The 27,953-nt window shown below is 35.3% G+C and overlaps 1 protein-coding gene across 1 annotated transcript in view; it reads left to right on the forward strand.

Annotated features, from left to right (window-relative positions):
- Window positions 1-349: 349 nt before the first annotated feature.
- LOC148952879 (uncharacterized) overlaps window positions 350-27,953 on the forward strand; it is a 37,440-nt gene continuing 9,836 nt past the window's right edge. The window contains exons 1-4 of the mRNA XM_089088149.1: window positions 350-479; window positions 4,269-4,555; window positions 7,430-7,576; window positions 18,325-18,471. Coding sequence (XP_088944275.1) covers window positions 4,273-4,555; window positions 7,430-7,576; window positions 18,325-18,471 — 577 coding nt within the window. The 5' untranslated portion in view covers window positions 350-479; window positions 4,269-4,272. The remainder of the gene's footprint in view (window positions 480-4,268; window positions 4,556-7,429; window positions 7,577-18,324; window positions 18,472-27,953) is intronic.

The following is a 27,953-nucleotide window of genomic DNA, read 5'->3' on the forward strand; positions in this document are numbered from 1 at the left end:
ATTTTTTATTGTACTGTTCGGAGGAAAATGCACGTGCTGCGCTTCGCACAAAAATTCACAATTCAAAATTTAAGCATTGCAATACTGTGTGAACAGTAGTCAAGGTTGCCAAGGGTAGTACCAAAGTAGTACTTTTAGTATTTTTTTGATCAAAGTAGTACTTCTTGAATACTTTCTGCAAAAGCAGTACTTTTTCGATACTCTTTGGCAAAAGTAGTACTTTAGACCGAAAAGGGCAATTTTACAAGCATATTAGAAATCAAAGTTATTTGTGTCATTGCCCATTGGATTTTTCGCTTTCAGTTTCGTAGGGATGTTAAAATCTTATGTAGTGGACTTCTTGATATCTTTTTGACAGCGCCTCTTGCTCCCGTAGATTTAGAATAAATTCATGATTGTGACTTTTTAGAACTGATTTTTTAGACTTTTTAGAACTGATTCAAATTAATCTCTTTTAGAACTGATAATTTCGATCTGAGGTAATTTTTGTTTCAAACCCTTAGTAACCCCAGAAAAAGTAAATGTAAACCTGTTGTAGAGCTGCCCATGGTAAACAAAACTTACTATTTACTCTATAGGCCTAGTATTCATCCAGTTGAGCTGTAAAGTTGCACAGATACTACCCAGTAGAAGCAGAACATAAACCAATCATTTTTCACTATATATCCTGTTTTTTTTTTGTTTTTTTTAGGATCTCTTCACCCTACAGTACATGGGTAGCTCTACTACACTACATACTAACCTCAAAAATTTTGAGAATATTGCAGTCCAGCTTCATGGGAAGAATAAATAGGGTCAATATCTACCAAATCATATTATTGAGTTAGGACTAAAGTGAATACACCATTAAATGCCTTTTTTTATGCTGATTACTAATATAATAAGCATTTCTATCAGAAATGAATTTTAGCCCCCCCCCCCCCTATATATGCCCAATCAGGGGTAGGTTAGGTATAGCCTATGTTGAGGGGGGGGGGCTGAAATTAATTTCCAATAGAAATGCTTAGGCCTATTATATTTGTAATCAGCACAAAAAAAGGCATCAAATGGTGTATTCACTTTATTCCTAACTCAATAATATGATTTGGTAGATATTGACCATAAATAGAGTATGCTGAGTAATATAGCATAAGAATTAATTTTTTATGCATCACTGTTCAAATGGGCAGCTCTACAACAGTCTAACCAAAGTAAATGTTAAAGGTGCAAATTAGTCCTGATAAAAACAACTTATTTCTTACTGCATATTATTCAGTTGATTGAGCTGTAAAGTTGCACAGATACTGTCCAATAGAAACAGGATATAAACAAATTGCAGTAAAGGTCCTGCATCAAAAGGTAGGATATACAGTAAGAAGTGAGTTGCTTACATCCTGCTTCTACTGGGCAGTATCTCTGCAACTCTACAGCCCAATTGACTGAATAATAGGATACAGTAGCCTACTAAATCTATTGTTTTTATTAGAGGTAGCTAATCTGCATCTTTACCCAAATCACTTCTTACTGTATGTCATGCTTCCAGTGGTAGCGGCTCTGCACCCTACACTACAGTGGTAACTAATTTGCACCTTCACCAAGTAAATGGTAATTGTTTGTTACAAAATTATTGTCAAATGAGAAGTTAAATTACTAATAACAAATACTCTAGAAATTTATACTTACCTACTCGCCTTTTCTAGGCAATTAGAAGGCAAGCAAAGGCATTTTTAGGTGAGCAAAGGCATTTCTAGGCAAGAAAACTGAATTACCTTTTCTAGGGTATTGTTACCCTGGCACAGGACCATCAAAATATCCAGTTAAAATAGTTTGTCACAAGTCAGATAGTCAGATTATCATAATTCAATTTTATAGTCAATTGCAAGGCTTAGACAATTCAAGCTCTGCAGTTCAAACCCACTGGGTAACATTGCCCCTCAGGTATAAGCATTCAGGAGCATTAACTTTAGAAGGTGTCTCATTAAGAGGAGGCAGTGCTTTTACCAATGATGAAAACTTGGAGTCACCTTATCTGATTACAATGCCTTGGGATGCACAATGCTGCTGCACCTCCTTTAGAGCTGGCATCTCTGACTTTTTGCCACTGCTAACAATACTGCCTCCTCTAAATGAAACGTCTTCTAAAGTTAGTGCTCCTGACTGGGTATATGGCAAGTCTGCACCAGCCATTACCCAAGCAGTCTAAAGGTGGAACCACAGCATAACCAGTAACCTCAGATGAGTGTGCCAGAAGTTACAAATTACAGGCTGTAATTTGTAACTAGAAGTAATTATTTGTTACTTTTAATTAATTACTGCCCTTCTCTGTGTACCCATATATAGGGAACAGCCAAACCTTTATTTCTTTTTAATTTTTCAATTGTTTTACTTTTGGCAATGGCTTCATACACCCACACCCCTGATGGTCTGGGATATAGCCCTAGGAATATATTAAAAAAATCAACCAATCAAATTCTCACTTTACAATATGAAAAGGGGCCTATGCATTTTGACATTTTCTGGGCCATTTTAATGCTGAATTCAGCAAAGTTAAAGCTAAAAATTTAAAAGAAAACACAAAAATTTCCTCAAAGGTTCAAAAATGCATAAAAAAAAAAAAAAAAATTAAATATGGTTCTAAAGGAACTGTGTTTACATAATAGAAGAAAAATTTTTTAGCTTTTGGGTCGAAAATTCCAGTGTCATAGAATTAGTTATTGATTATTTCAAAATAGTTCATTTTTTGTTTCTTCAGAAAAAGGAAAATATCATGTATCCTTGCTGGTAGTATTAGTAAGTTTATTCACACAGAATAAAGTCATATATAAACTATTTAAAAAACACAGTTAGAGATGTTTCTTGATCCTATACTTTTCCTGTTCCTGCATCTTGGAAACAACATAAATACCTTTGGTATGTATTAAATTCAGGGGTTCCAGGAATTTTTTTTTTTTTTAATGTCTGACTAGTTATGCAACCCACAGTCCTTTACTTCTAGCCTTTCAAAACACAGCCAGTCAGTTATATGTGCACAATTTATAATGCTTTTCAGTTACCCCTTACAACACAAAAGTGGTTGGATTCACTTCAAGTAATTACCAGATTATCAGATAAAGGGAAAGACATTATATTTTTAGTTCTCTAATTAATAAATAAAAACATTTATTGGCCTGTAAAAGTAATAGTCTTGATTTTACATGCCATTTAATTCACCATGCAAAATTCAGGGCTCAATTTTTTTTTCTTGCTTCCCTTTATTGTCAGAACTTCAGTTAAATAATTTCATGTGGTAGCCCAAAACCTAACCTTTAATTTAAGCTATAGTGGGACTCTAGAAGATATAGTTAGGCAACTATGCCAGTAACTATATTGGTCAGTGATTGATCTTGGATAAATTGTTGGTTAAAATTTATCTTTTAGTAAAGGTGGAAAGTAGTACCTATTCTTGGATATGATGTAAATAGTTATAAACAGTTATGATTTTCTTTATGTTAGGATTGGGCAAGTTAGGATCAACTGACTGTATAACCTTTTTTTTTTATTTGCACTTAAACAAAAGTTAGCCTTACATCTAAGCCCATTTAAATGCAATTGCTCTGCTTCACAGCACTTGTCTAAGATTGAACTTATCCATTCTAGAGCCAGTCCTATCACTTAGGTTGAGTAGAAAAAACTTTTTCAAAGAAATATGAAGAGCTACATTAAACCAGAGGTGACCAGAAATAAATTCAAATAATTTTTCAGTGAAAGACTACTATAAATCACTATTAGTAAATAGATTAAACCAGGAAGAGGTAGAACCAAAGTGCAAATTAAAATTAAGGGGTATTACCCCTTCTTATTTTTTGCTAAATGCTGCTTCTTTACCTTAAAATTACCTTAAATTGCATTTTCAGCAAGATAAGGAGGTGATGAGCCTCCTGTAGAACATCTTGCTGGTGGTGTGACATGACTATGGTTGGGCATCCCATGTTAGTCTGCACTCTGCATTGGCCCAGTCACAATCAACTCCTTTCTCATCCATGGTTTGGGACTGGAGGGTGGCTTTAGGACTTAGAGGCTGTTCAAGTGAGGGACAGTGGGTACAGCAAAGAAGTGCCAACATTCACATCAATGGCATTAAACCAGTTTTGAGTTTGACTTGGTTACTTATTGTACTATATATGTAGTTAAGTGCTCATAAATTAACTTGTCAGTGGGTTTACCTATGTGTTTTATATTTTAGTATTCACTAAAGCTGGTTTTATGTTCTAAGATTTCAGATTTTCTTTAAAGCTCTGTGTTTGTTGTAGGATCATGCCATCATTATGTATTGTTCCTTGGTGTAAAGCAAAAAGAGTGAAAGGGATCAAGTTCTACAAATTCCCTAGGCAGGTAGAACACAGAGATGAATGGCTACTAGCTTTAGACCTTAATCCAAAAGATGTGTTAAATTACAAAGACCCTCGTGTGTGCCCAAAACACTTCGCAGCATGTGTGTTCACTGACTCGGGGAGAAGACGACTGTTCACAAGTGCCACACCTGTTGGAAATTTGACCAATGGACATAATATTCAAACAAGAACACAAAATCTCATAGGTTCCGATTTTATTTTCTTTGTTAGTTATGATATTTTTAGATTTTTTAGACATAATCTGACCTTTTCTCTTATTAATGCTTTCTAACCTGCTGTATATCCAGCGATGCTCCTAAGGTTTATTGGCACCTAGGAAATAAAAATTTAAAAAAAAGTTCTTCTAATGTAACTAAAGAGTAAAATTAAAACTTAAAACAAACAAGAATTAGGCTGTTGCTTTGCAGTCATTATAAAATCTATCTGTAAAATTGGTTCAACTAAAGTTACTTTTGACACCTACCTATAGTTGTAGAATTCTGTAAAACTAGCACTACTGTTCAGAAAACACAAAATCAGAATAATCGAATGGGAGTAGGACCAGGAAAGGCTTCAAGTACCCTGCAGAGAGTAAAAGACTAATTTATAAGGCTTTCAACTTTCCTTTATTAAATATAGTTTTTGGTTCTCCAAAAAACTTAAGCAAGCTCAGTATTGTTTAAACTGCTAGTTTTTCAAAGTTATACAAACATAGGGAAATATCACAAGTCAGTTTATTTGTCTTGGTCCTGCAAAAGCGTGTAGCATAAACTGTAAAGTAATAATCCTTATTCACTTCATTTCAACTTTACTTTTCACTACCATAAGATTTTTTTTTTTTTTAATTAATATGGTGTAGAATCAACAGATTTGTGGTAACAAAACCACCAAAAACACCATCTTCATAGGTAACATACCAGGCTCTTAAATCAATTTTGAATTTGGCTATATAAAAACAAAAATTTTCAAAATCACCAGAACCTGAAGAATATTTGCACCATGTTCTTTGAATCCTTTGTTTTAAGAGCCATGGTTAACACCCCTAGTTGTTTATCACTATTTTGGGAGTTTTTTGTTGCTGTGGTTTTTTAGTGATGTTTTGAACAAAAACTAGTGATATTTTGCTTTAATTGGGGATCTTTTTGGGATCACAAGAATACCCAAAAACATCAATCGAACAAACATATAAACTCTTGATTCAGAATAAAGTTAGTGATGATATTCCGGTTTTCAGGAGGCATTTTGAAAGCAAGAATGCACATGTTGCCACAAAAACTACAATGTACTATTGTTTTCATTCACCTGAGCCATTCATTTAATGCTTACTATGTCAATTTTTTACTATGGTCTATGCTAGCTCATATAGTTTACCAGCACAACAAAATTAGACTATTGTATCCGAGCAATACTTATCCAGACCATAAATCAAGAGGCTTCATATATGTTGGGTGGGGGTACTCCCTTGTAGTATTTGCAGCTAGTCAGTAAAATCATGACCCCAAGGACCTCAGTTTTGCTGGTTCACTATATAAATTGACTATTTGAAAATATAAGAACTAGTACGATTGCAAGGTGAAAATACTGACACCAAAACCACCAAAACTTCAAACTGCAAAAATCTTATTCATGGTTAATTTCACCCACTCAATTTCCAGATTTGTGGAAGAGATGAATTTGATAAATAAACTTATGAGATTATTACTGATATAATATCTACCACGGTCTACATAAAACTTAATAACTATAGCAGTTTAATTACTGCTTTTAACTGTAAAACAGCAAAGTAACTTCATAAAATACGAGTGTTCAGCCAACCAATCGATGATAAATAAGTGCTGCAAAACGAACTGAAAACTCATGATGTGTGATGAGTTTTTTGGTATTTTACATAGAATGTTTATGTTGAGTTTTTCCAAATTTTTTTCTTCCCAAAGTAAGTTCATGCTCATGAGGTCCTCAGGTCGTTCTGGTACATTCGAAATCCATATTGTTTCTCTCTGGATTCAACTGTTGGGTGAGTTGAATGGTTGGGAACCAAAAATTTTTAATGACAACTCCGATATAGGCAATGACTTGCATATTCCATCATATTATTGGATAGGGTTTATTATATAAAATATAAAGTACCTAAGGGATCCTTTCCAGAATGTGAAGATATTTCTGGGAAAAGGCCATCCCCTAGGAATCAGATATCTTGATAAAAAAATAGTAAAAATCCCAGATTTTCTTAGACCCATATCCTGTGAAACTTAACAAACAGCAAAGTTAGTTGAACTCGGACTTTTTTTTTTGTTACAAAATCAAAACAAGACTACATTGTTATTACTATTCAACACTTTCCTAAGCATCGTTTTAAAGAACTAGTTAGTTCTACAAATTCTTCTTACTGTAAAGGAATGCAAGAAGTAATTCTTTTCCATGTTATAACCTAAGGTATGAAAGACATGAGTATTATGTGAATTTTTGATTAAATAAAACCACTTCGTAATAATGTCAGAAAGCCAGTAAAATTTACTACCCCCTCCTCAAATAATTTGACTAGTGACGCTCTGCCTAAAGCTGGCATTTCATCAACATATTGCCTACTGCGGTGATAATTTCTGAACTCTTTTTTGCTCAACAGTTGGGTGACAGTGTTCTTTGCCTACAATGGCATCACCATGAATAACATGCCTGAGCCTCCTATTTCTTAAAGAGAACTGCCGTAAATTTGATCTTATTAGAGATAGAGGTTCAAAACTAAGTCTTTTTTACCTTTTTCGAGAAGTAAGCAGTCACATTAAAAAAATTTTTTGTCAAAGATTTTCGGTATTTGTATTTTGACCTGATTGCAAACCTTGTAAGGGCCATAGAGTTGTTTATTTTTTGGATGCCCCTCGTTCCCCTTTAATGTCTTCTAGGGATGCCGCTTATGATGCGAAATCAATAATGTCCTTTCTTTATTTAGATTGATAGTTTCTTGTTTTTTCTTGAGTTGTCAGCCATTCTTGACTTAATGTTGACTGTGCTTTTTGCTAGTATAGTGTATCTTATCCTGTATTTTGTAGTGTTTTATGTATTATTCAATCACTATCTTTCAGGAATTGTGGAGCCTTTGCAAATTAAGACTGATGAACCCTTGGAAGTTGCAAATTTTGTTCATTCCTCCTATGATTTGGATGCTACTAAGAGCAATTCTTGCAGCACATCCCAGGCTCTGGTCAGCTCTTTTACATCAAAGGAAGAAGGTATGCTCTCAAAGAGAAAAAGTGCATAAGCCTCTCTCTGTTTTCATTTGTTTTCAAATGGCTTTGGTGATATTTTTAAATTGAAGCATAAACATAGATTTTGACACACTTTGTCTCAATCAACATGAAACTAGATAGGATTATTCTTTTCATTGGTGGGAGTAGCTACCTAATTTTTTTTGGATATATGAAATAGTATATGGCTTTTATTTACAGATTATGCTGAATGAAATTTTACATTTTATTTCTAAGGAATAAAAATAAATGATTACACTCGATACAGAAGGTTAAACACGATTATGTAGATTGATTAATTTAAATTCAGTAAATAGACAGATGACTATTGCAAGGATCATTGTCTTGTAATTACAATATTGAATGTAAATAAAAAATATTTTTAGCCCTTTCGAAAATTCCTTTATTTCAAAGTTTTGATAGGACATCCCTGTTATAGCACACACACCTTTTTTTTGCCAAAACTATTGAGGTTTTTTGCAGCCATTTGTTTAAAATAGTTCAAAAATCGTATAACAAGGCCATCAGGGTAGACACAACCCCCCAGAGCTTGGGGGCAAGGGTTGCAAGTTATGCCCCGGGAGCATATGAGGCTTTTAAGTAAAACGTGGTCGTATAAACTTCAGGGGAGACGTGTTTAGTTGGAAATAGAAAGTACTAGTTCCCTTTTTAGAGTCAAAAGTGACAGAAGGGCAACTAGTTCCTCCCCCCCCCACCCCTGACGCCCTTATTTCCAAAAAAAAAATCTTATCAAAACTTTGAGGTAGTAAAAAAAAAAAAAAAAAAAAAACAGCAACAAGAGTTGTAAGGTATGCCCAAGGGGCATATAAGGTTTTTATGGAATAGGTGGTCGTTTAGGTATGGAATTATGGAATAGGGGAGGGGCTATTGTGGAATAGCCCCTCCCCTCCTGGCACCCATTTCCCAAAACCAAACAGGTAAACAAGTGAAATCAGCCTGTAATTAGACACATCTGATAGATCTCTACTTTTAAAAAGAGGATTTACCCTCGTTTTTTTAGATCACCTGGAAAAGTACCGGTTTCACACGAAAGGTTCAACAAAGAAGTAAGTGGCTCAACCAGAGCTTGAGCACTTTCCTTCACAATTGTGGCATTAATTTCATCATACTCTGATTAAGAACTGCTTTTCAGATTCTGAGTTATATTCACAACACCATAATTAGAAATTGGAAGAAACCCCATCGAATCCCTACATTAAGGAGGAAGGAAACGTTTATAGCTGTGACGAGAGATTGGAACTTTGTTTCCCTCCCAACCTCACTAAAAAAAGATGCTAAAACCCCTGAAATTTCACTTTCATTCTCTATAGCAACATGCTTTTTTGGATCCGCTTTTTCGGTATATCAGAGTTTTTAGAACCAGGTTTTAAAACTGATTTTATAACACCCCATACTTTCTTACCATTGTTCCTACAAATCTGGAATTTAATAAAAAAAAATACTTTTCCTTCTCATTTCTTAGAATTTTACAGAGCAAGCTATTGTATTTCTTATATCCTTCTAATGAAATTGGTTCACTTAAATAATCCTTCCACATTCTCATCTTCTTGTTTATACAGTCAAGACGACCCTTAGAAACCCACGGACGCCAGGGAAAAAACTTCCTGGAGTTGCGGACTACACTCTTCACAGCATTCTTCCATTTTTTCCATAGCAATACAAAGAAACAGTTGGAAAGCGGTATCCAAATTTTTTTCTTCATACAATGACGACCAATCTATTTTACCTGCTTCCTCTTTAAAAAGTTTTACATAATCATCCGATAAATTCAGAAATTTCAAATTTTGATTAATCTGGTGACTTAAAATTTCATGTTCTTGAACTGAATACGATGCCAAAATGGGGTAATGGTCAGACATATCTGAAACTAAAACAGAAGCAGAAGTCGGGAAACTTGAACAAAAAAATATTGTTAATTATCGTATGAGACGTTTGCGTTACACGCATCGGAATAGTAATAGACGGATATAATCCGAAAAAAGCCATCATCGAAAGAAAATCAACTGCATCTTTTTATAACGGAAGACCGGGATCTATATTAAAATCACCCATCAAGAACAACTCAAAATATTCTGATTGGGTTATCCTCTCAAAAATACTTTCGAGATGGGCGAAAAATTCCGGATTGATCCAGAAGCAGGCCGGTATATCTCACCAATTTATGAGCTACATTTATTTCAATAAAAATAAATTCAGAAATGCCTTCTATATCAGTCAAGTTATCATTTCGAAACGCGTGTAGAGAATCACTTATATAAAATGCTAGTCCTCCCTTTTTCATCTCTTTACGATGAAGGAATTCTGAATGATAATTTGGAAGATAAACCAGAGTAGACGTCTGTTGGTTTAGGAACGATTCACACAAACCAAAAATTTTAGGCTGGGCGACCAAAACTAATAACCTGAAAATCACTCATAGAGGTGCATAGCCCTTAACAGTTTAGTTGAACCATAGAAAAATTAGACGAAATAAAAGATTCTGGTCTATCTGAAGCTACAAAATAGTAATGGAATTTGGGATATTCATCACCTTGAAAAATCTGAAAATCATTATCTCTAATTATCTCACCACCAAATAGATGTGAGTGATCTAATGTTTCGTTTTCTAGTAGAGCAAAATCTATACCAGATCTGTACGATTCCCGTTTACTTTATTATTTGACAAAACTCTTTTGACTTGGATAAATCTGAAGGTCTACCCGAGTTCACACCGACAAGGAAGAGAAACTTGTGAGGAGAAAAATAAAAAACCGACTGAACTTATTTTCCAAAACAAAAACAAAACAAATGGAAACAAAAAATAATACCTCGAAAAACACACGAAGTAAACAGAGTACCACATCATAGCCCGGGGCACACTTTAACCGATTATTACGCCAATTAAACATTCCAGCAAAAATTCGCTATGATCAGTTAGAAACTTCCACAACTGGATTTCGCGGATCTGAGATTGCTTGCAGCAAATCATAACAAGCGTCGTCGTGCTTTTTCCATGACGCGTTTCAAGTTGTTTTTACTTCTAGTCACACCTTGATCTCTTTTCGCACAACACTGTTTTTACTAATTTTTATCACTTTTAGTAGAAATACGCAATTTGAAGCCCATAGATAAAAAGCTCCTTTCGGCGCTTAGCAAGTTCTGGCGTTAGATCCACGGCCAGGTTAATTCCTGACTTTTTTTCTTATCGCAGTTTTGCATAATCATGTCATGATCATTAGGTCGAGCAAAAGTCACAAAGATAGCCTCTAAACCAGTTTTTGAACCCGAAGCTCTATTAGCGCGATCAGACCCAGCAAATCCTTTCTTTTTTATTCTATTGCATTTTTCAATATCAGTGCCTGAACTGTCTTGAATACTGAGTTTATCAACAAATAATGACCTCACTGTACTTACGGGATCCTCGCTAGCCGATGATTTCGGAAGCCCATGAATTACTAGATTTGACCTTCTAGGATAGAAGTCCATACAAACACTAGGTAATTTCTAACTCGTCAACTCTTTCCGGAGACACTTATTTTAATCTTTTAGCAACTTTTTCTCCTGTTAAAGTTCGAAAATGATTGCCAGTATATCATCCATTTTACGGTTGAAATGATCTTTCGTTAACGCCATCCTCACTTATGGCTAGTTAACAGTGCCCTTCCACAGCCCTCTTCTGCAAAAGAGTAAAATACTCTGGCCCCAGCAAACAAAATACACTCACCGTCCCGGAGAACCCCACGCTATGAATGACAGCGAAAGGCTGATATACCCCCCCCCCCCCCTAATGTGCAAATATATAGCCCAAATTTGTTTTTAAAGTATTATATTTTTATCTTACTTTGGTAACTTTTATTAGTATTGAGCGTCAGAGAAACATATTAAAAGAATATTAGGTAGGGGGTACATCATACAAGTACCGAATTTATTTCGTTTTCAGTAAAGTGCAAATTATGCCCTGGTCCTGAGAAGGCATGGTGGATGTCAGCCATACTCATGCTATTTTCTGCTCGTTTTGAGTTTGACTCGGTTATTTATTGTAATTTCTGTTCGTTTTGGTTTCATTTATTTATTGATGGTGATTTATGGTAATTTTTACGCTTGAAAGATTGTTTAGCTTTTTCTTCTAATTTTTCTCTTTAAGAGTTCTTTAATTTTCTTTGAAAAGCTTGTTTTATTGAAAAAGTTTTTTTTACCATTACTTTATAATAAAAGCCCACGCTAGGTGTAAGAAACAATTTTCAAGCCAAGGCACCCCTTTTGATGAAAGCAACAAAGGGTTCATTCCAAAGTTTACTACACGTTTTGTCTTGCCATCTGTTCTGTTTTGCTTTTTTTGTGTGATTCAATCACTTTATCTCCCAGAAATCGCGGATCCTTTCCAAATTAAGAATGATGAACCTTTGAAAGTTTCAAATTTTTCTCATTCATCTTATGGTTTGGACACTCCTAAGAGCAGTTTTGGCAACTTCTTTCAGGCTCTGGCTGGCTCTTTTACATCAAATGAAGAAGGTTTTTTCTGCTTTCAAGCAGAAAAAATGCAATAGCTTTTTCATCCTGTTAGTTTTACATAAGGCTATTTTTTTTTTTGTCAAATCAAGCATAAACTTGCGTTTTGACACACTTGGTCTCAGTCCATATGAAACATGATGGGATTATTCCTTTCATTAGTGGGAGCCGCTGCCAGCTTTCCTTGGATACATAAAATAGTTTGTCTTTTTTATTTGTAGATTATGCTGAATAATTTTTTTTTAATATGTTAAGAATATAGATAAATGATTCGACCCGCTAGAGAAGATTAAACAAAATTTTTTTTCAGGTAAATTCAGTAAATAGACAACTGGTTTTTTGCGAGGTTCCTTATCTAAAAATTGTAATGTTGAATGTAGATGCGACAAAATTTTAGCCCTCTACAAATTCCTCCATTTTTGAATTTCAGAGGCAACGCTGTAGCGTTGCCTATAGTAAAGGCCATACGGCTCCAGTGTTTTATTATTTTTTTTTTTCCCAGAGGCACTTCATATGGAAGGGGTCGTCGTAGAAGCTTCAAAGGGGGCTCATTCGATTGGAAATCGAGAGTTCTAGTGTCCGTTTTAATAGTCGAAAATGATTGGAGGGCAACTAGCCCCCCCCCCCCGCCCATCATTCCCCCAAACATATCCAATCAAAATTTTGGGATAGCCATTTTGTTCAGCGTAGTTGATTTCCACATAGAAAATATATTTTTGAGGAGGATTGTCCCCCACAACCCTCAGGGCAAGGGTTTTAAGTTATGCCCTGTGGCCTTTAAGGTTTTTATAGAAGACGTTGTCGTAGAAACTTCAAAACAGGCTCATACGATTGGAAATTAAAGGGCTAGTGCCCTTTTTAATAGTCGAAAGTGATTGGAGTGTAACTAGCCCGCCTCCCGCCCCCAACGCCCATCCTTTCCCCAAACACATCCGATCAAAGTTTTGAGATAGCCGCTTTGTTCAGCGTAGTTGATGACCAAAGATAAAAGAAGTTTCTGATGAGAATATTCCCCACAAAATACCAGGGTAAAGGGTGTCAATTATATATGTTATTTATATAAGGTTTATACAGAAGACTGTTTCGTAAAAACTTCCAAACATGTACAAGCGATTGGAAATTAAAGAGCTAATACCCACTTTCATAGTGGACAGTGATAGGAAGGCCCCTAGCCCCCCCCCCCCACGCCCATCCTTTCCCCAAACACATCCAATCAAAATTTTGAGATAGCCATTTTGTTCAGCGTAGTTGATTTCCAGATAGAAAAAAATGTTTTTGAGGAGGACACTCCCCCAAAACCTTCCAGACAACGGTTTTAAGTTATGCCCTGGGGGCATATAAGGTTTTTATAGAAGGTTTTGTCGTAGAAACTTTAAAAAAGGCTCATTCGATTGGAAATTCAATGGGATAGTGCCCTTTTTAATTGTCTAAAGTGATTGTAGGGCATCTAGCCCCTCCCCCCCCCCCCACGCCCATCATTCCCCAAAACACATCCAATCAAAATTTTGAGATAGCCATTTTGTTCAGCGTAGTTGATTTCCAGATAGAAAGCATGATTTTGAGGAGGACAATCCCCCACAACCCTCAGGGCAAGGGTTTTAAGTTATGCCCTGGGGGCATATAAGGTTTTTATAGAAGGTGTTGTCATAGAAACTTAAAAAAAGGCTCATTCGATTGGAAATTCGAAGGGATAGTGCCCTTTTTAATAGTCAAAAGTGATAGGAAGGCAACTAGCCCCCCCCCCCCTACGCCCATCATTCCCCCAAACACATCGAATCAAAATTTTGAGATAGCCATTTTTGTTCAGTGTAGTTGATTTCCGGATAGAAAATACATTTTTGACGAGGACACTCCCCCAAAACCCCTAGGGCAAGGGTTTTAAGTTATGCCCTGGGGGCATATAAGGTTTTTATTTAAGGTGTTGTCATATAAACTTCAAAACAGGGATATTCAATTGGAAATTCAAAAGACTAGTGCCCTTTTTAATAGTCAAAAATGATTGGAGTGCCAATAGCCCCCCCCCCCTATGCCCAACAGTCCCCCAAACATATCCAATCAAAATTTTGAGATAGCCATTTTGTTCAGTGTAGTTGATTTCCAGATAGAAAATATGTTTTTGAGGAGTACACTCCCCCACAAGCCTCCTGGCAAGGGTTTTAAGTTATGCCCTGGGGGCATATAAGGTTTTTATAGAAGGTGTTGTCGTAGAAACTTTAAAACAGGCTCATTCAATTGGAAATTCAAAGGGCTAGTGCCCTTTTTTATCGTCGAAAGTGATTGGAGGGCAACTAGCCCCCCCCCCCACGCCCATCATTCCCCCAAACACATCCAATCAAAATTTTGAGATAGCCATTTTGTTCAGCGTAGTTGATTTCTAAATAGAAAATATGTTTTTGAGGAGGAAAATCCCCCACAACTCTTAGAACAAGGGCTTTAAGTTATGCCCTGGGGGGATACAAGGTTTTTATAGAAGGTGGTGTCGTAGAAACTTCAAAAAAGGCTCATTCGATTGGAAATTCTGAGGGCTAGTGCCCTTTGTAATAGTCGAAAGTGATTTGAGGGCAACTAACCCCCCTCTCACGCCCACCTTTTCCCCAAACACATCCAATCAAAATTATAAGACAGCCATTCTATTAAGCGTAGTTTTAAGTTCTGGAAATTAGGTCTTTGAGGATTACAACTTCCCCAAAGCCCTCAGGGCAAGGGTTTTAATTTAAGGATTCTCCGAATCCTTCATATTATTTCTTATGGAAGGGATGCTCGCATAAACTTTAGAGAGGGCTGATTTGATTGAAAATTGAAAGTTCATGTTCATGTTTTAAGAGTCAAAAGAGATTAAAGGACAACTAGACCCCCTCCCTCCTCCACGCCCTAAATGCATCAGATCAAAATTTTGAGATAGACATTCTGTTAAAATAGTTCAAAGTTCTGATAACAAAAAACTCCCGTATCGACACAGCCCACCAGGGTCCAGGGGTAGGCGTTGTAAGTAATGCCCTGGGGCATAACTTATTAAGGGGGGCTTATAACTTATGGGAAGGGGTTTTGTATTGGAAGAACACATAGGATATCTATTATAATTATCCAATTATAAGGTTAAAATACATACTCTGTGATAGATGCAAAATTGCTTTGGCACACAAATTCCTATTAAGGTCAATTCCAAACAGTCGTGATCCCTTTGTGTCAGCAAGTGAAATGGTCTAGACCCCCTTATTGGAGCAATTTTTTCAATCCATTCATTGTTGCCAATCACTGTCCAGAAGTTATGCAAGATGTCTATTGTTCATATATAAGGTTTTTATCAAAGAGGTAATCGTATAGACTTTTAAAAAAGCCTCATTCGATTTCAATTGAAAGTTCTAGATCCGTTTTTTAAAGTCGAGAATAATCTGACAGTAAGCACCCCCCCTCCATTCCATAAAAACTTGAAACTTTTTGCAATCAAAAACGAACAAAAATTATTTAAAAAAACTTTACGAAAAATAAGTTTTTCAAAGAAAAGTAAAGGCCATTTTAAACTTAAGCTGAGCAGATACGAATACCTGTTAAAATTCAAACTCAAAGTGACCAGAAATTACTATTAAAGAATAAATGAAACCCAAAACGAAAAGAAATTAAATCTACAATCATATCAAAAAACATACAACGAGTAATAATAATATAGATGAATAAACAGATCTTAAAGCGAGTGATGCTTAGATTGAATATGAAAATCAAGCTTAAAACGAAAACATATATCTTTCTATTGAAGTATAAATGAAACTTAAAACGAACAGAAATTAAATAAACAATCAATGCGGCTGATCATACAATATATATTAATGTAAATAAATAAATATATCTTAAACCGTGTGAAACTTAAATTGAATATGCAAATCAAGTTTGAATCGAATAAAAATAACTACAAACAAGAGTTTGGGTATCGTCTCACTGCAGAAGCCTAAAACCTACTGCGTCATTGACGCTTTACTGAAAACGAATTATATTGCAAATATTTTCTTTTGTACTTAATATTGAAAATAAATATTAAAATTAAAGTATAATTTTGAACTGATGAACTTTTAGCAATTAGTATCATTATGCATCAAATATTCAGTTTATTTTATTAGTTCTTTTCAAGATTGGTCAAGACAAATATAGTTTCACTACAAGCAAAATTTGGATACTGCCCCCTTCTTTAACTGTAAAAACCTAAAGCCTTCTGCGTCATTGGTGCTTCACTGAAAACGAATTACTCGTATATTGAAAATTTATTATTTTCCAGTTCTTACAGCATTGAAAATTAAAATAAAAATTACAGTGAAAAAAAATCTTGAACTGATGGATCTTTCAACAATTAATATCATTATATATCTAATATTTATTTTGATTTTGTTTATACTTTCCAAGACTGTTCAAGACTCATATAGTTTTGCCATTTTTTTTTAACTCGGCCATTTTTTGTAACTAATCGTGTTAGTTTGTTATGAGAACATTCTATGGCTTCTAGGCATTTCTATTTGAGGGGAAAACTGGACCTCAAACTTTGTGGAACATGCATTTTCTTGCATGAAACACCAAAATATAATAAAATGTCAAGTTTCGGAGTGTTCCACCAATCGCAAGCAAGTGCCATTGGTATTTTTGAATCCGCAAGGTCTATTTAGGGGGTGGAGGGTCGGCTAATTCTCGTAGAAGCCTCATTCAGTCGTGGTATGGTTCATATTTTCAAAACCTGGCGTCCGTATTATCATATAATATACAAAGCACGCAAATACCTCAAATTAGTATCGATAAAGAATTGAACCCCAAAACGAACAAAAATAAAAATAAACAATCGATTCAAACCCAAAACGATCATAGATTAATGTGAGAAAGGTTCAAAACCCCTATGCTTTCTAAAAGCCAGAATATAATTTGTACTTTACTGAAAAAAATTCAAATGAGTTTACTAAAAATAAAATGTGCAGTGTCAATTTAATTTACATATGCTGATATTTATTCCCTAAAATCTTAATTAATTTTTGATTTCTTAAAGTTACAAAAGTGAAAATATTTCAATGAATTGTTTTCAGTAAAGCGCCAATGATGCAGTAGGTTTTAGGCTTCTGCAGTGATGCGATACCCAAACTCTTGTTTGTAGTTATTTTTATTCGATTCAAACTTGATTTGCATATTCAATTTAAGTTTCACTCGTTTTAAGATTTATTTATTCATTTACATTAATATATATTGTGTGTTTGTTCGCGTTGATTGTTTATTTAATTTCTGTTCGTTTTAAGTTTCATTTATACTTTAATAGCAAAATATTTGTTTTCGTTTTAAGCTTGATTTTCATATTCAATCTAAGCATTAATCGCTTTAAGATCTATTTATCCATTTATATTATTACTTGTTGTATGTTTTTTGCTATGATTGTTTATTTAATTTCTGTTCGTTTTGGGTTTCATTTATTATTTAATACTAATTTTTGGTCGTTTTGAGTTTAAATTTTAACAGGTATTTATATTTTCTGAGCTGAAGTTTAAAATGGCCTTTACTTTTCTTTGAAAAACTTATTTTTTGGAAAGTTTTTTTTTAATTAATTGATAAAACATCCATGTTAACGCACATACCAAAATTGTGTTTTTTTTTGTGTTTGATTTCTCTAATAGTATTGAAAATCCAATAGATTTAGAACTAATGGAAAAAGGCTTTTTTTTATCCTAATTAAACTTACTTAGCATTTGAACAAACTTATCATTCAACCAACATTTTTGATGATATTAACTTGATCTTTTTTGTATGCTCACCAATGGTCTACGTAGCGCAGGTACCAAATTGCAATTTATGATTATTACAGTTATTGCACGATCTGTTGTTAAAAAGCAGGAAAAACCAGTTTTAGGCATAAATAGTTTACTAGATTCTATCTTAGACTCTATCTTAGATCTATCTTAGAGACAATGAGCTGGGGAGGGGAGGAGAGGTCTTACATATTTTTGTAGCCTTTTCTTTTGCCTAGACTTATCAACATTTATAACAATTATTTCTGTTCTTCCGATCAACTGTCAATGCTGTTATTTTTTTCGAAATTTCGAAGTTTATATTAAAAGCCCAAGCAAGGCTTACGAGGGAATTTTAAAGCCAAGGCCCTTCCTTGGAGACGAGAAACAAATGGTTCATTTTATGGTTTACTACACGTTTTGTCTTGTCTTGTCTTCTGTAATGTTTTTGTGTCATTCAATCACATTATCTTTCAGAAATCTTAGATTCTTTGAGAATTAAGAATGATGAACCCATGGAAGTATCAAATTTGTCTTATTCATTCTATGGTTTGGACACTCCTGAAAGCAATTCTTGCAACTCATTTCAGGCTCTGGCTGGCTCATTCACATTAAAGGAAGAAGGTATGCTTTCAAAAAGAGATAATACGAAAGCCGTTTCATCCCTTTGTTTATTTTACATTAGGCAAATTTTTATCAATTAACGCATAGACTTGTATTTTGACACACTTGATCTCAGTCTTTATGAAATTTAACGTGATTCTTTTTTTCATGGAATTCTAATTTTTGTAATGTTTGCAGAATATAGAGAAAATCCTTGGAATCTCTAGAAGCCCCCAGAAGGCTTAACAGAATAATGTTAATAAACATAAAATTAGTTAATTAAACAGCCTTTTGAAGGAATTATTGCAAAATTCCGCATTAAAGGAAAAAAAAAACAGAACAAAACATTCCTGGGTTTACATTATTCACTAGAGTCTATTCTAGACTAAGAGAAAATAAACTTTGGAGGAGAGGGGGTATATTTATGTTGGATTTTCTTTTTTCTTTTATTTTGTCTAAAATTGCCATCTAAAAAAACTACGTTGAAAAAAGTTCCTGAATCTTGTTTCAAAACCCAAACTTTCAGAATACATTACTGAGAAAAAAAAGAAAAGAAAAAAAGAAGTATTGTTGCCAATGTTCAGACATTTGGAGGTAAATGGATCATTTACCTTTTGAAAAACGTGTTTACAAGGCGTTTTAATAGCATCTCTAATGGAATATATGATATTGCAATCAATGATACTGCTGTCACAATTACGTAATAACGATTTGAAACGTGTACAAACCTTAAATCAGGTGTGTAAAAGATGGCCATTTTGCTTGGCAGTGTCTGAAAAATGCTCTACGTTGAAAAATCACAGGTAGTTTTAAGATAAGTAAAAAAGGATTTGCATAGTGTAAAACAAAACCGAAAATGCGCAAATCAAATATTATCCAACACTTTTAGAGAAAAATCAAATGCATCACTTGTTACGATAATGTTGTACAATTTCAGTATAAGTAACTACGTAAACAATTTCAGTATAAGTAAACTACCTATCAAAATATGACCACGCAACAGCTTAAAAGTAAATTTCCCAAGGCAAAGTTGAAACTCAGCTGGCCAGCAATTAAAATTTTTTTCAACACTGTTATATCCTTTAAAATTTTGAATCTTAGGGAAAAACACTAGAACTTTCGATTTCCAATTGACTGAGCCTCCTCCAAAATTTATTCGACCACTCCTTCTTCGTGAAAAGCCTCTCGGAAAAATTAATTATTAATATTTTGAACCCTTATGAGTGTTTAATATAGGCAATGCCATACGATTAACTCTGACTTAAACGGAAGAGTAGAAATTTCAGTTTCCCTTCTAATGATGATCCGGAATTACCCAAGTGGGAAACGGGGGGGGGGGGGGCGCCGGGGAATGGGAGATTCTCCATGGGGGTATTTTCCGGAGGAGAGGGTAATCATCCGCTCCCGGGGAATGACGGCATGAACACAAGATTTTTCTGGGATGTGAAAATAAAAATGAGAATATTGATTTTGCTTTTGCCCTCTACATCATTGAAAATCAAGACCATTCAGTTCCTTTTGATGAGGCAACTTTAATATCTGAAGTAAATGGCTACCCACATTCTTTTAATAAGGCAATTGAAATTGAAAAATATATCAATAGAGGCCTTGCTTTAAATAGAGCTGCTGGAGATATTCCTATAAGCCCAATCTACAATAACTTAAAATTTAAAGATTCAAATAACATTTTTCTTCAACTTAAATTAAGATCGTCTGACCACTCTTTCAATGAAATTTAGGTTAGTAAACAATCTAAGTCACTCTCTAAGCAGGGGATCCTTGCCTAATCTAATTGGTGAATAGTCTTTTATTTATCATGGCTTGGTTTGTTTAATTCAGTCTTTTCTGCTCTGTTAAGATTTACTTCAAAATGTTAGTTTTCCTTCGTTTTTTTTTTAGAACTGAAGACGGCTGGGCTGAAGCCCCTGACGAAATACCTGCTTCTGTTATTTCCGCTTCCTTTCTGTCCACTAGTTGACATTACCCTTGTTTTTCTCGGCTGTTTAATTTTTTTTTTTGTCATATGACAATCCTGCTTGTAGCCCTTTTTTTCTTGAACTGCTAGAAGAACGAATATAATTTTATTTCAACTACTATTCCACCATTTCAAAATTATAATTACCTGTACTATAATACACTTTATCGTTCTGATAACAGGAGACTGAAGTCAGACAGACGGCCTTCTAAGCTAGATATTACAGCTATACACAAAACAAAATAATATCCAAACCTGTTACTGCCAATCTCTTCGCGCTTTTGTGCTATGAAAATTGCAAGCCTTCGTAAAATATGTCAGTAAAATTTTACGAGGGTCCGTAAAATTACGGTAAAATACGTAAAATACCCAAGTTTACCGTGACCAATTTTACCAATTACAAAACTAGAATTAACCGTAAAAAAAACAGAAATAACGCTCTGGGGTTTAATAAAAAAAGAGAATGGATCTGTCCCATGAATTATTAGTACTGTTAGTAATAACACCTCACTGGAGCACCAAGCTGCCTGAGGCCAATACAGTTACGTACGGTTCTCGTCCATCCCAATCTATTCAAAGCATCCCTCTTCACTTCCGTCCAGGAAGTTCCCATTTCTCTTAAATCTTCCCTTGTGAATTCCTCCCACCCCAACTGAGGAAGACCTGCTTGTCACTTAGCTCTAAACGGTTGGCCAAAAAGTACTTAAGTAACGTTTCACCCTTCCTCCGCAGAACCTGCCCTAGCCATCTCAACTCTTTCTTTCATTATAGCCCTAGAAAGCAAGATTGAACCACAGTTTTCGTACAGCCATCTTCTGAAATACAGTCAGTTAGTCGGATACCCGGAGCAATCCATTGGCATTTTTTCTGGAAAACATCCAGCAAAACTTCCTCTGTTTTTTGGAGCGTCCATGCTTGGGAACCAATACTTGTAACCTGTCATCATTTTAGCATCCAATATTCTAATTTTGGTTCACAGACTTATCTTCCTACTCTTCCAAGCTTTTTCAAGTGCAAAAAACACCCTAGGCTTTGGCTATTCTTTTTTTAATATTTTCAGCGTACCCACCATCTTTACTAATAATTAATGTGAAAAACTTTTTCCACAAGACAAGTTTTACAATGAAAAGTAAAGAGCTCCATTAAGCCAAGAATGAGCAACAATTAAGTAAAATAATCTTCCAAGCTTAAAACTACCACAAATCAGTATCAATAAATAAATAAAACTCAAAACGACCAGAAATTACAAAATTTTATAGGCGAGTAAAACTCAAAACGAGTAAAGATTGACATGATTAGGGCTGATAACCCGCATGCCTTCTCAAGACCAGAACAAAATTTGTGCTTTACTGAAAAAAAACAAAAAAAAACAACAAATGACCCAGGGTTGTCAGTTTAATTGACATATGCTGGAATTTGTTTCTTAAGGTTTTGATAATCTTTATTTATGATTAATTAAAAGAAAACTTGTTCCACAAAATAAGTTTTTCAAAGAAAAGTAAAGAACTCCATTAAACCAAAAATGAGCAAAAATAAAATAAAATTATCTACCAAGCGTGAAACTACCACAAATCAGCATTGATAAATAAATGAAACCCAAAACGAACAGAAGTTACAATAAATAACAGATTCAAACTCAGAACGAGCAGAAATTAACATGAGCTGGGCTCAAAACCCCTATTTCTTCCCAAGGCCAGAACATGATTTGCACTTTGCTGAAAAAATTATAAATGTTTTTACTTTTATACCTTTAATAAATCAAATAATACTAACATTTTGATTAATAGATATCAGTATATGTATATTAAACTGACAATGTACATTCATTTGTATTTTTTCAATAAAGTGCAAATTATGTTCTGGCCTTGGGAAGGCATAGGGGTTTTGAGCCCTACTCATGTTAATTTCTGCTCGTTTCTAGTTTGACTTGGTTATTTATTGTAATTTCTGTTGGTTTTGGGTTTCATTTATTTATCGATGCTGATTTGTGGTAATTTCACGCTTGCTATACTGTCTGATTTTATTTTTACCATTTTTCGCTTAACAGAGTTCTTTACGTTTCTTTGAAAAACTTGTTTTGTGGAAAAAGTTTTTTTAATTAATTTTTGTTCGTCTTTATATTGACATAGTCTTTTCAAAGAAAAAGAAAATAATAGTTTAAATCTTTTCTTTTTTTAAAGAATTTATAGTTTGACCTGCTATTTGTATGCTGGAAAATTTTTTTCAGCAATTTTTAATAACATACACCCTTTTAAAAATCTGGATACAAATAGTAGTGTTTAATTTAGGTTAATACCTCCTCTGGTTGACCTGAAATAGAAAACCTGATACCATTCGCGAAAAAATCTATTTACTCTCTTTGATAGCTTTGATACACTTACGCTATTTTGATTTGGTTAAATTTTAAGAGCAGAAGCAGCCCCGAAAGTTTGAACATAATACCCTCAGTCGTTCTGGGATACTGTTGAGATGTTTTATTGGGAATTAGCATTAACACGGTGCATTTTGGTTTAATCTTAATGCAACATTTAGTTTTTAAACATAATGGGCAAATGGGAGGGTGGGTGAGTGAGTGGGATTAGTTGCCTTCCAATCACTTTCAACTATATTTTATTTTCAATCGAATGAGTCCTTTTCTAAGTTTCTACTACAACTTCTTCGTTACGAAGTGCCCATGTCTAAAAAAAAAAAAAAAAAAAAAAAACATTTTACCCATATCGCTCTTTACTATAAGCCTTCCATTCACTTTCGACTATTAAAAAGGGCACCAGCCCTTTAAATTTCCAATCGAATGAGCCTTTTTTGAGTTTTAACGACAACGCTTTCTATAAACACATTATATGCCCCCAGGGCATGACTTACAACCCTTGCCGTAAGGGTTCTGAGGGGGGTCGTCATCATCAAAGACCTAATTTCTATAACTTTAAACAATTTTAAACAAAATGGCTATCTCGATATTTTAATCGGAAGTGTTTGGGGCAATGATGGGTGGAACAGGGACGTTAGTTGTCCTCCAATTACTTTCAACTATTAAAAAAGGAAATAGCCCTTTCAATTTCCAAGCGAATGGGCTCTTTCGAAGTTTCTACGACAACGATTTCAATAAAAACCTTATATGCCCCAAGGGCATAACGTACGACCCTTGTCCTGCGGGAGGGGGGGGGGGTGTCAATCTCAAAGACCTAATTTCTAGAAGTTTCAACTACGTTGAAGAAACTTGCTATCTCAAAATTTTGATTGGATATGCTTAGGGAAATGGTGGGCGTCAGAGGGGGGTTAGTTGCCCTCCAATCACTTCCGACTATTAAAAAGTGCACTAGCCCTTTCGATTTCCAGTCGAATGAGCCCTCTTTGAAGTTTCTACGACGACCCTTTCTATAAAAACCTTATATGCCCCCAGGGCATAACCTACAACCCTTGCCCTAGGGGCTGTGAGGGGGTTGCGATCCTCAAAGACCTGATTTCCAGAACCTTCCGTGAGGGCTTTGAGGGGGTTGTCTTCCTCAAAGACCTAATTTCCAGAACTTTTAACTACGTTGAACAAAATGGCTATCTCAAAATTTTGATTGGATGTGTTTGGGGCAATGGTGGGCGGGAGAGGGGCGTTAGTTGCTCTCCAATCACTTTCAACTATTAAAAAAGGCAGTAGCCCTTTCAATTTTCACTCGAATGAGCCCCTTTGAAGTTTTTACGACAACGCTTTCTATAAAAACCTTATATTCCCCCAGGGCATAACATACGACCCTTGTCCTGAGGGCTGGGAAGGGGGTGTCAATCTCAAAGACCTAATTTCTAGAAGTTTCAACTACGTTTAACAAAATTGCTATCTCAAAATTTTGATTGGATGTGTTTAGGGAAATGGTGGGCGTGAGAGGGGGGTTAGTTGCCCTCCAATCACTTCGGTCTATTAAAAAGTGCACTAGCCCTTTCGATTTCCAGTCGAATGAGCCCTCTTTGAAGTTTCTACGACGACGCTTTCTATAAAAACCTTATATGCCCCCAGGGCATAACTTACAACCCTTGCCCTGAGGGCTCTGAGGGGGTTGTCATTCTCAAAGACCTAATTTCCAGAACTTTCTACTACGTTGAACAAAATGGCTATCTAAAAATTTTGATTGGATGTGTTTGGGGTAATGGTGGACGTGAGAGGTTGGTTAGTTGCCCTCCAATCACTTTTGACTATTAAAAAGGGCACTAGCCCTTTCAATTTCCAACTGAATGAGCCGTTTTTGGAGTTTCTACGACAACACTTTCTATAGAAACCTTATATGCCCCCAGGGCAAAATTTATAACCCTTGCCCTGAGGGCTTTGGGGGGGGGGAGTTTCATCCTCAAAGACATAATTTCCTGACCTTTCAACTACGGTGAACAAAATGGCTATCTCAACATTTTTATTGGATGTGTTTGGGGAAATGGTGGGCGTGAGAGGGGGATGACTTGCCCTCCAATTACTTTCGACTATTAAAAAGGCACTAGCCCCTTCAATGTCCAATCGAATGAGCCCTTTTGAAGTTTCTACGACAACGCTTTCTACATGAAAAAAACCTTATATGCCCCCAGGGTATAACTTACAACACTTGCCCTGAGGGTTGTGGGGGGATTGTCATCCTCAAAAACATAATTTCCAAACTTTTTAATTACGTCGAACAAAATGGCTATCTTAAAATTTTGATTGGATGTATTTGGGGAAGTGGTGGGTGTGAGAGGGCTGTTAGTTATCCTCCAATCACTTTCGAATATTAAAAAGGGTACAAGCCCTTCTACTTTCCAATCGAATGAGCCCTTTTGAAAGTTTCTACAACATCGCTATCTCTAAAAACCTTGTATGCTCCCAAGGCATAACTCACAACCCTTGCCCTGAGGCCTCTGAGGGGAGTTATCATCTTCAAAGACCTAACTTCTAGAACTTTTGACTACATTGAAGAAAATGGCTGTCTAAAAATTTTGATTTGATGTGTATGGGGAAAAATTCGGCGTGAGAGGGGGGTTAGTTGCCCTCCAATCACTTTTGACTATTAAAAAGGGCAAGTTTCACCGGAAAAAATCGACACACGAGTTTTTGTTATATGGTCTTTGAACTATTTCTAACAAAATAGCTATCTCAAAATTTTTATCGGATGCATTTGGGAAAAAGGGAGTGGGGGAGGGGGGCTGGTTACCCTCCGATATTTTGATGCTTAAAAATTGAACTAGAACTTTCAATTTCCAATGAAATGAGCCCATTCTGAAGTTTATATGAGCATTCCTTTGACAAGAACCATATATGCCCCCAGGGCATAAATTATAACCTTTTCCTTGAAGACTGTGGGAGGAGTGTCCTGCTCAAAGATATAATTTTTAGAACTTTCAACTGCGTTGAACAAAATGGCTATCTAAAAATTTTGTTTGGATGTGTTTGGGGAAATGGTGGGCGTAGAAGGGGTATTAGTTGCCTTCCAATCACTTTCGACTATTAAAAACGACACTAGCCATTTAAATTTCCAATCGAATGAGCCCTTTTTGAAGTTTCTACGACAACGCTTTCTATAAAAACCTTATATGCCCCTAGGGCATAACTTACAACCCTTGCCCTGAGGGCTCTGAGGGGAAGGGTTGTCATCCTCACAGACCGAATTTCCAGAACTTTCAACCACGTTGAACCAAATGGTTATCTCAAATTTTTGATGGGATGTGTTTGGGGAAAAGGTGGGCATGAGAGGGGGGTTAGTTGCCCTCCAATCACTTTTGACTGTTAAAAAGGGCACTAGCTCTTTGAATTTCCAATCGAATGAGTCTCTTTGAAGTTTCTACGACAAAGCTTTCTATAAAAAGCGTATATACGCCCAGGGCATAACTTACACTCCTTGCCCTGACGGCTGTGGGGGGAGTGTCCTCCTCAAAAACATAATTTCTATCCGGAAATCAACTACGTAGAACAAAATGGCTGTCTCAAAATTTTGATTGGATGTGTTTGGGGAAATGGTGGGCGTGGAAGAGGTGCTAGTTGCCTTCCAATCACTTTTGACCCTTAAAAAGGGCACTAGAACTCTCGATTTCCAATCAAATGAGCCCCATTTGAAGTTTATACGACGACCCCTTCCATGTGAAGTGCCTCTGGGAAAAAAATAATAATAAATAAATTAATAATGAAACATTGGAGCTGTATGGCCTTTACTATAGGCAACGATGTAGCGTTGCCTCGGATTTCCCTTCTTTTGAGTTTCATTTATTTATTGATAGTGATTTGTAGTAGTTTTACGTTTCAATGATTATTTGACTTAATTTTTGCTCATTCTTGGCTTAATGGAGGTCTTTTCTTTTCTTTGAAAACTTGTCTTACTGAAAAAGTTTTTTTTAATTAATTTCTGTTCGTTTTTTGTTGATATAATCTTTTTCATAGAAAAAATAATGTTGCATATCTTTCCAGTTTTCTTCTATAAGACTCCATAGTATGGGTTGTTATTTGTATGTTGGAGAAACTTTTTCAAATTTTTGTAATATTGACACAAACAGTATAATTTTTAATTTAATTTTATAGCTTCTGAACTAAAACTTAATATCATTCCCAAAAGACTATCTATGATCTTTGACAACCTGGATGCACTTACCTTCTTTTTATTTATTTGAATCGGAAGAGCAGAAATAGTAATAGTAGTATCCCCAAAAGTTTCAAACTTAATACCCCCAGTCGTTCTCGACACATTGCTGAGATGTCTTATTGGAAAGCATAAACACAATGCCGCTTGATATATTTGATAAAGCGTAGCGGGGCAGCTTGCTGCCCTCCAATCACTTTTGACTAAAAAAGGGCCTTTTCCAAACTTTTACGACAACAAATGGCCATATCAAAATTTCTATCAGATGCATTTTGGGAAAATATGAGGTTGGGGGGGGGGGGGCTGTTGCCTTTACCCTGAGGGCTGTGGGGGGGGGGGGGGGTGATTGTCATCCTGAAATACATAATTTCCGGACCTTTCAATTACGTTGAAAAAAATGGCTATCTCAAAATTTTTATTTGATGTTTTTAGGGAAATGGTGGGCGTTGGAAGGTTTTTTTTGCTGTTTAATCACTTTTGACTAATAAAAAGGGCACAGACCCTTTCAATTTCCAATCGAATGGGCTGTTTTCGAAGTTTTTAAGACAAACAAATGGCCATCTCAAAATTTTTTTGAGATGCATTTCGAGAAAATACGATAAATACTTTCTAAGACCACACTGGCTATACATGACGTATGAAGCTAAGAGAGGAAAGGAAATAAAAAATGATAAATAAATAAAAATGATAAAAATTTCTTTCAAAGAGGTGATTGAGATAAAACAAATGTATAAACAGGAATTTGGCTATAAATAGGGACACCGGAGACATTTCATTAAGCCAAATTTACAACAATTTAATACTAAAAGACTCTTTTAATATTTGCACCCAATCTAATTTAAGAGAACCTATTAACATATCTAATGAAAACGGAAATGGCAGAAAACAAAGGTATTGCTAGGCAAAACATCCTTGCACAATCTCTTCGGTAAAATCCTTTTTTTTTTCATTGG

This window comes from Artemia sp. Qi Xiang Cuo, chromosome 4, assembly GCF_049724085.1.
Source record: "Artemia sp. Qi Xiang Cuo chromosome 4, ASM4972408v1, whole genome shotgun sequence".
Lineage (NCBI taxonomy): Eukaryota > Metazoa > Arthropoda > Branchiopoda > Anostraca > Artemiidae > Artemia > Artemia sp. Qi Xiang Cuo.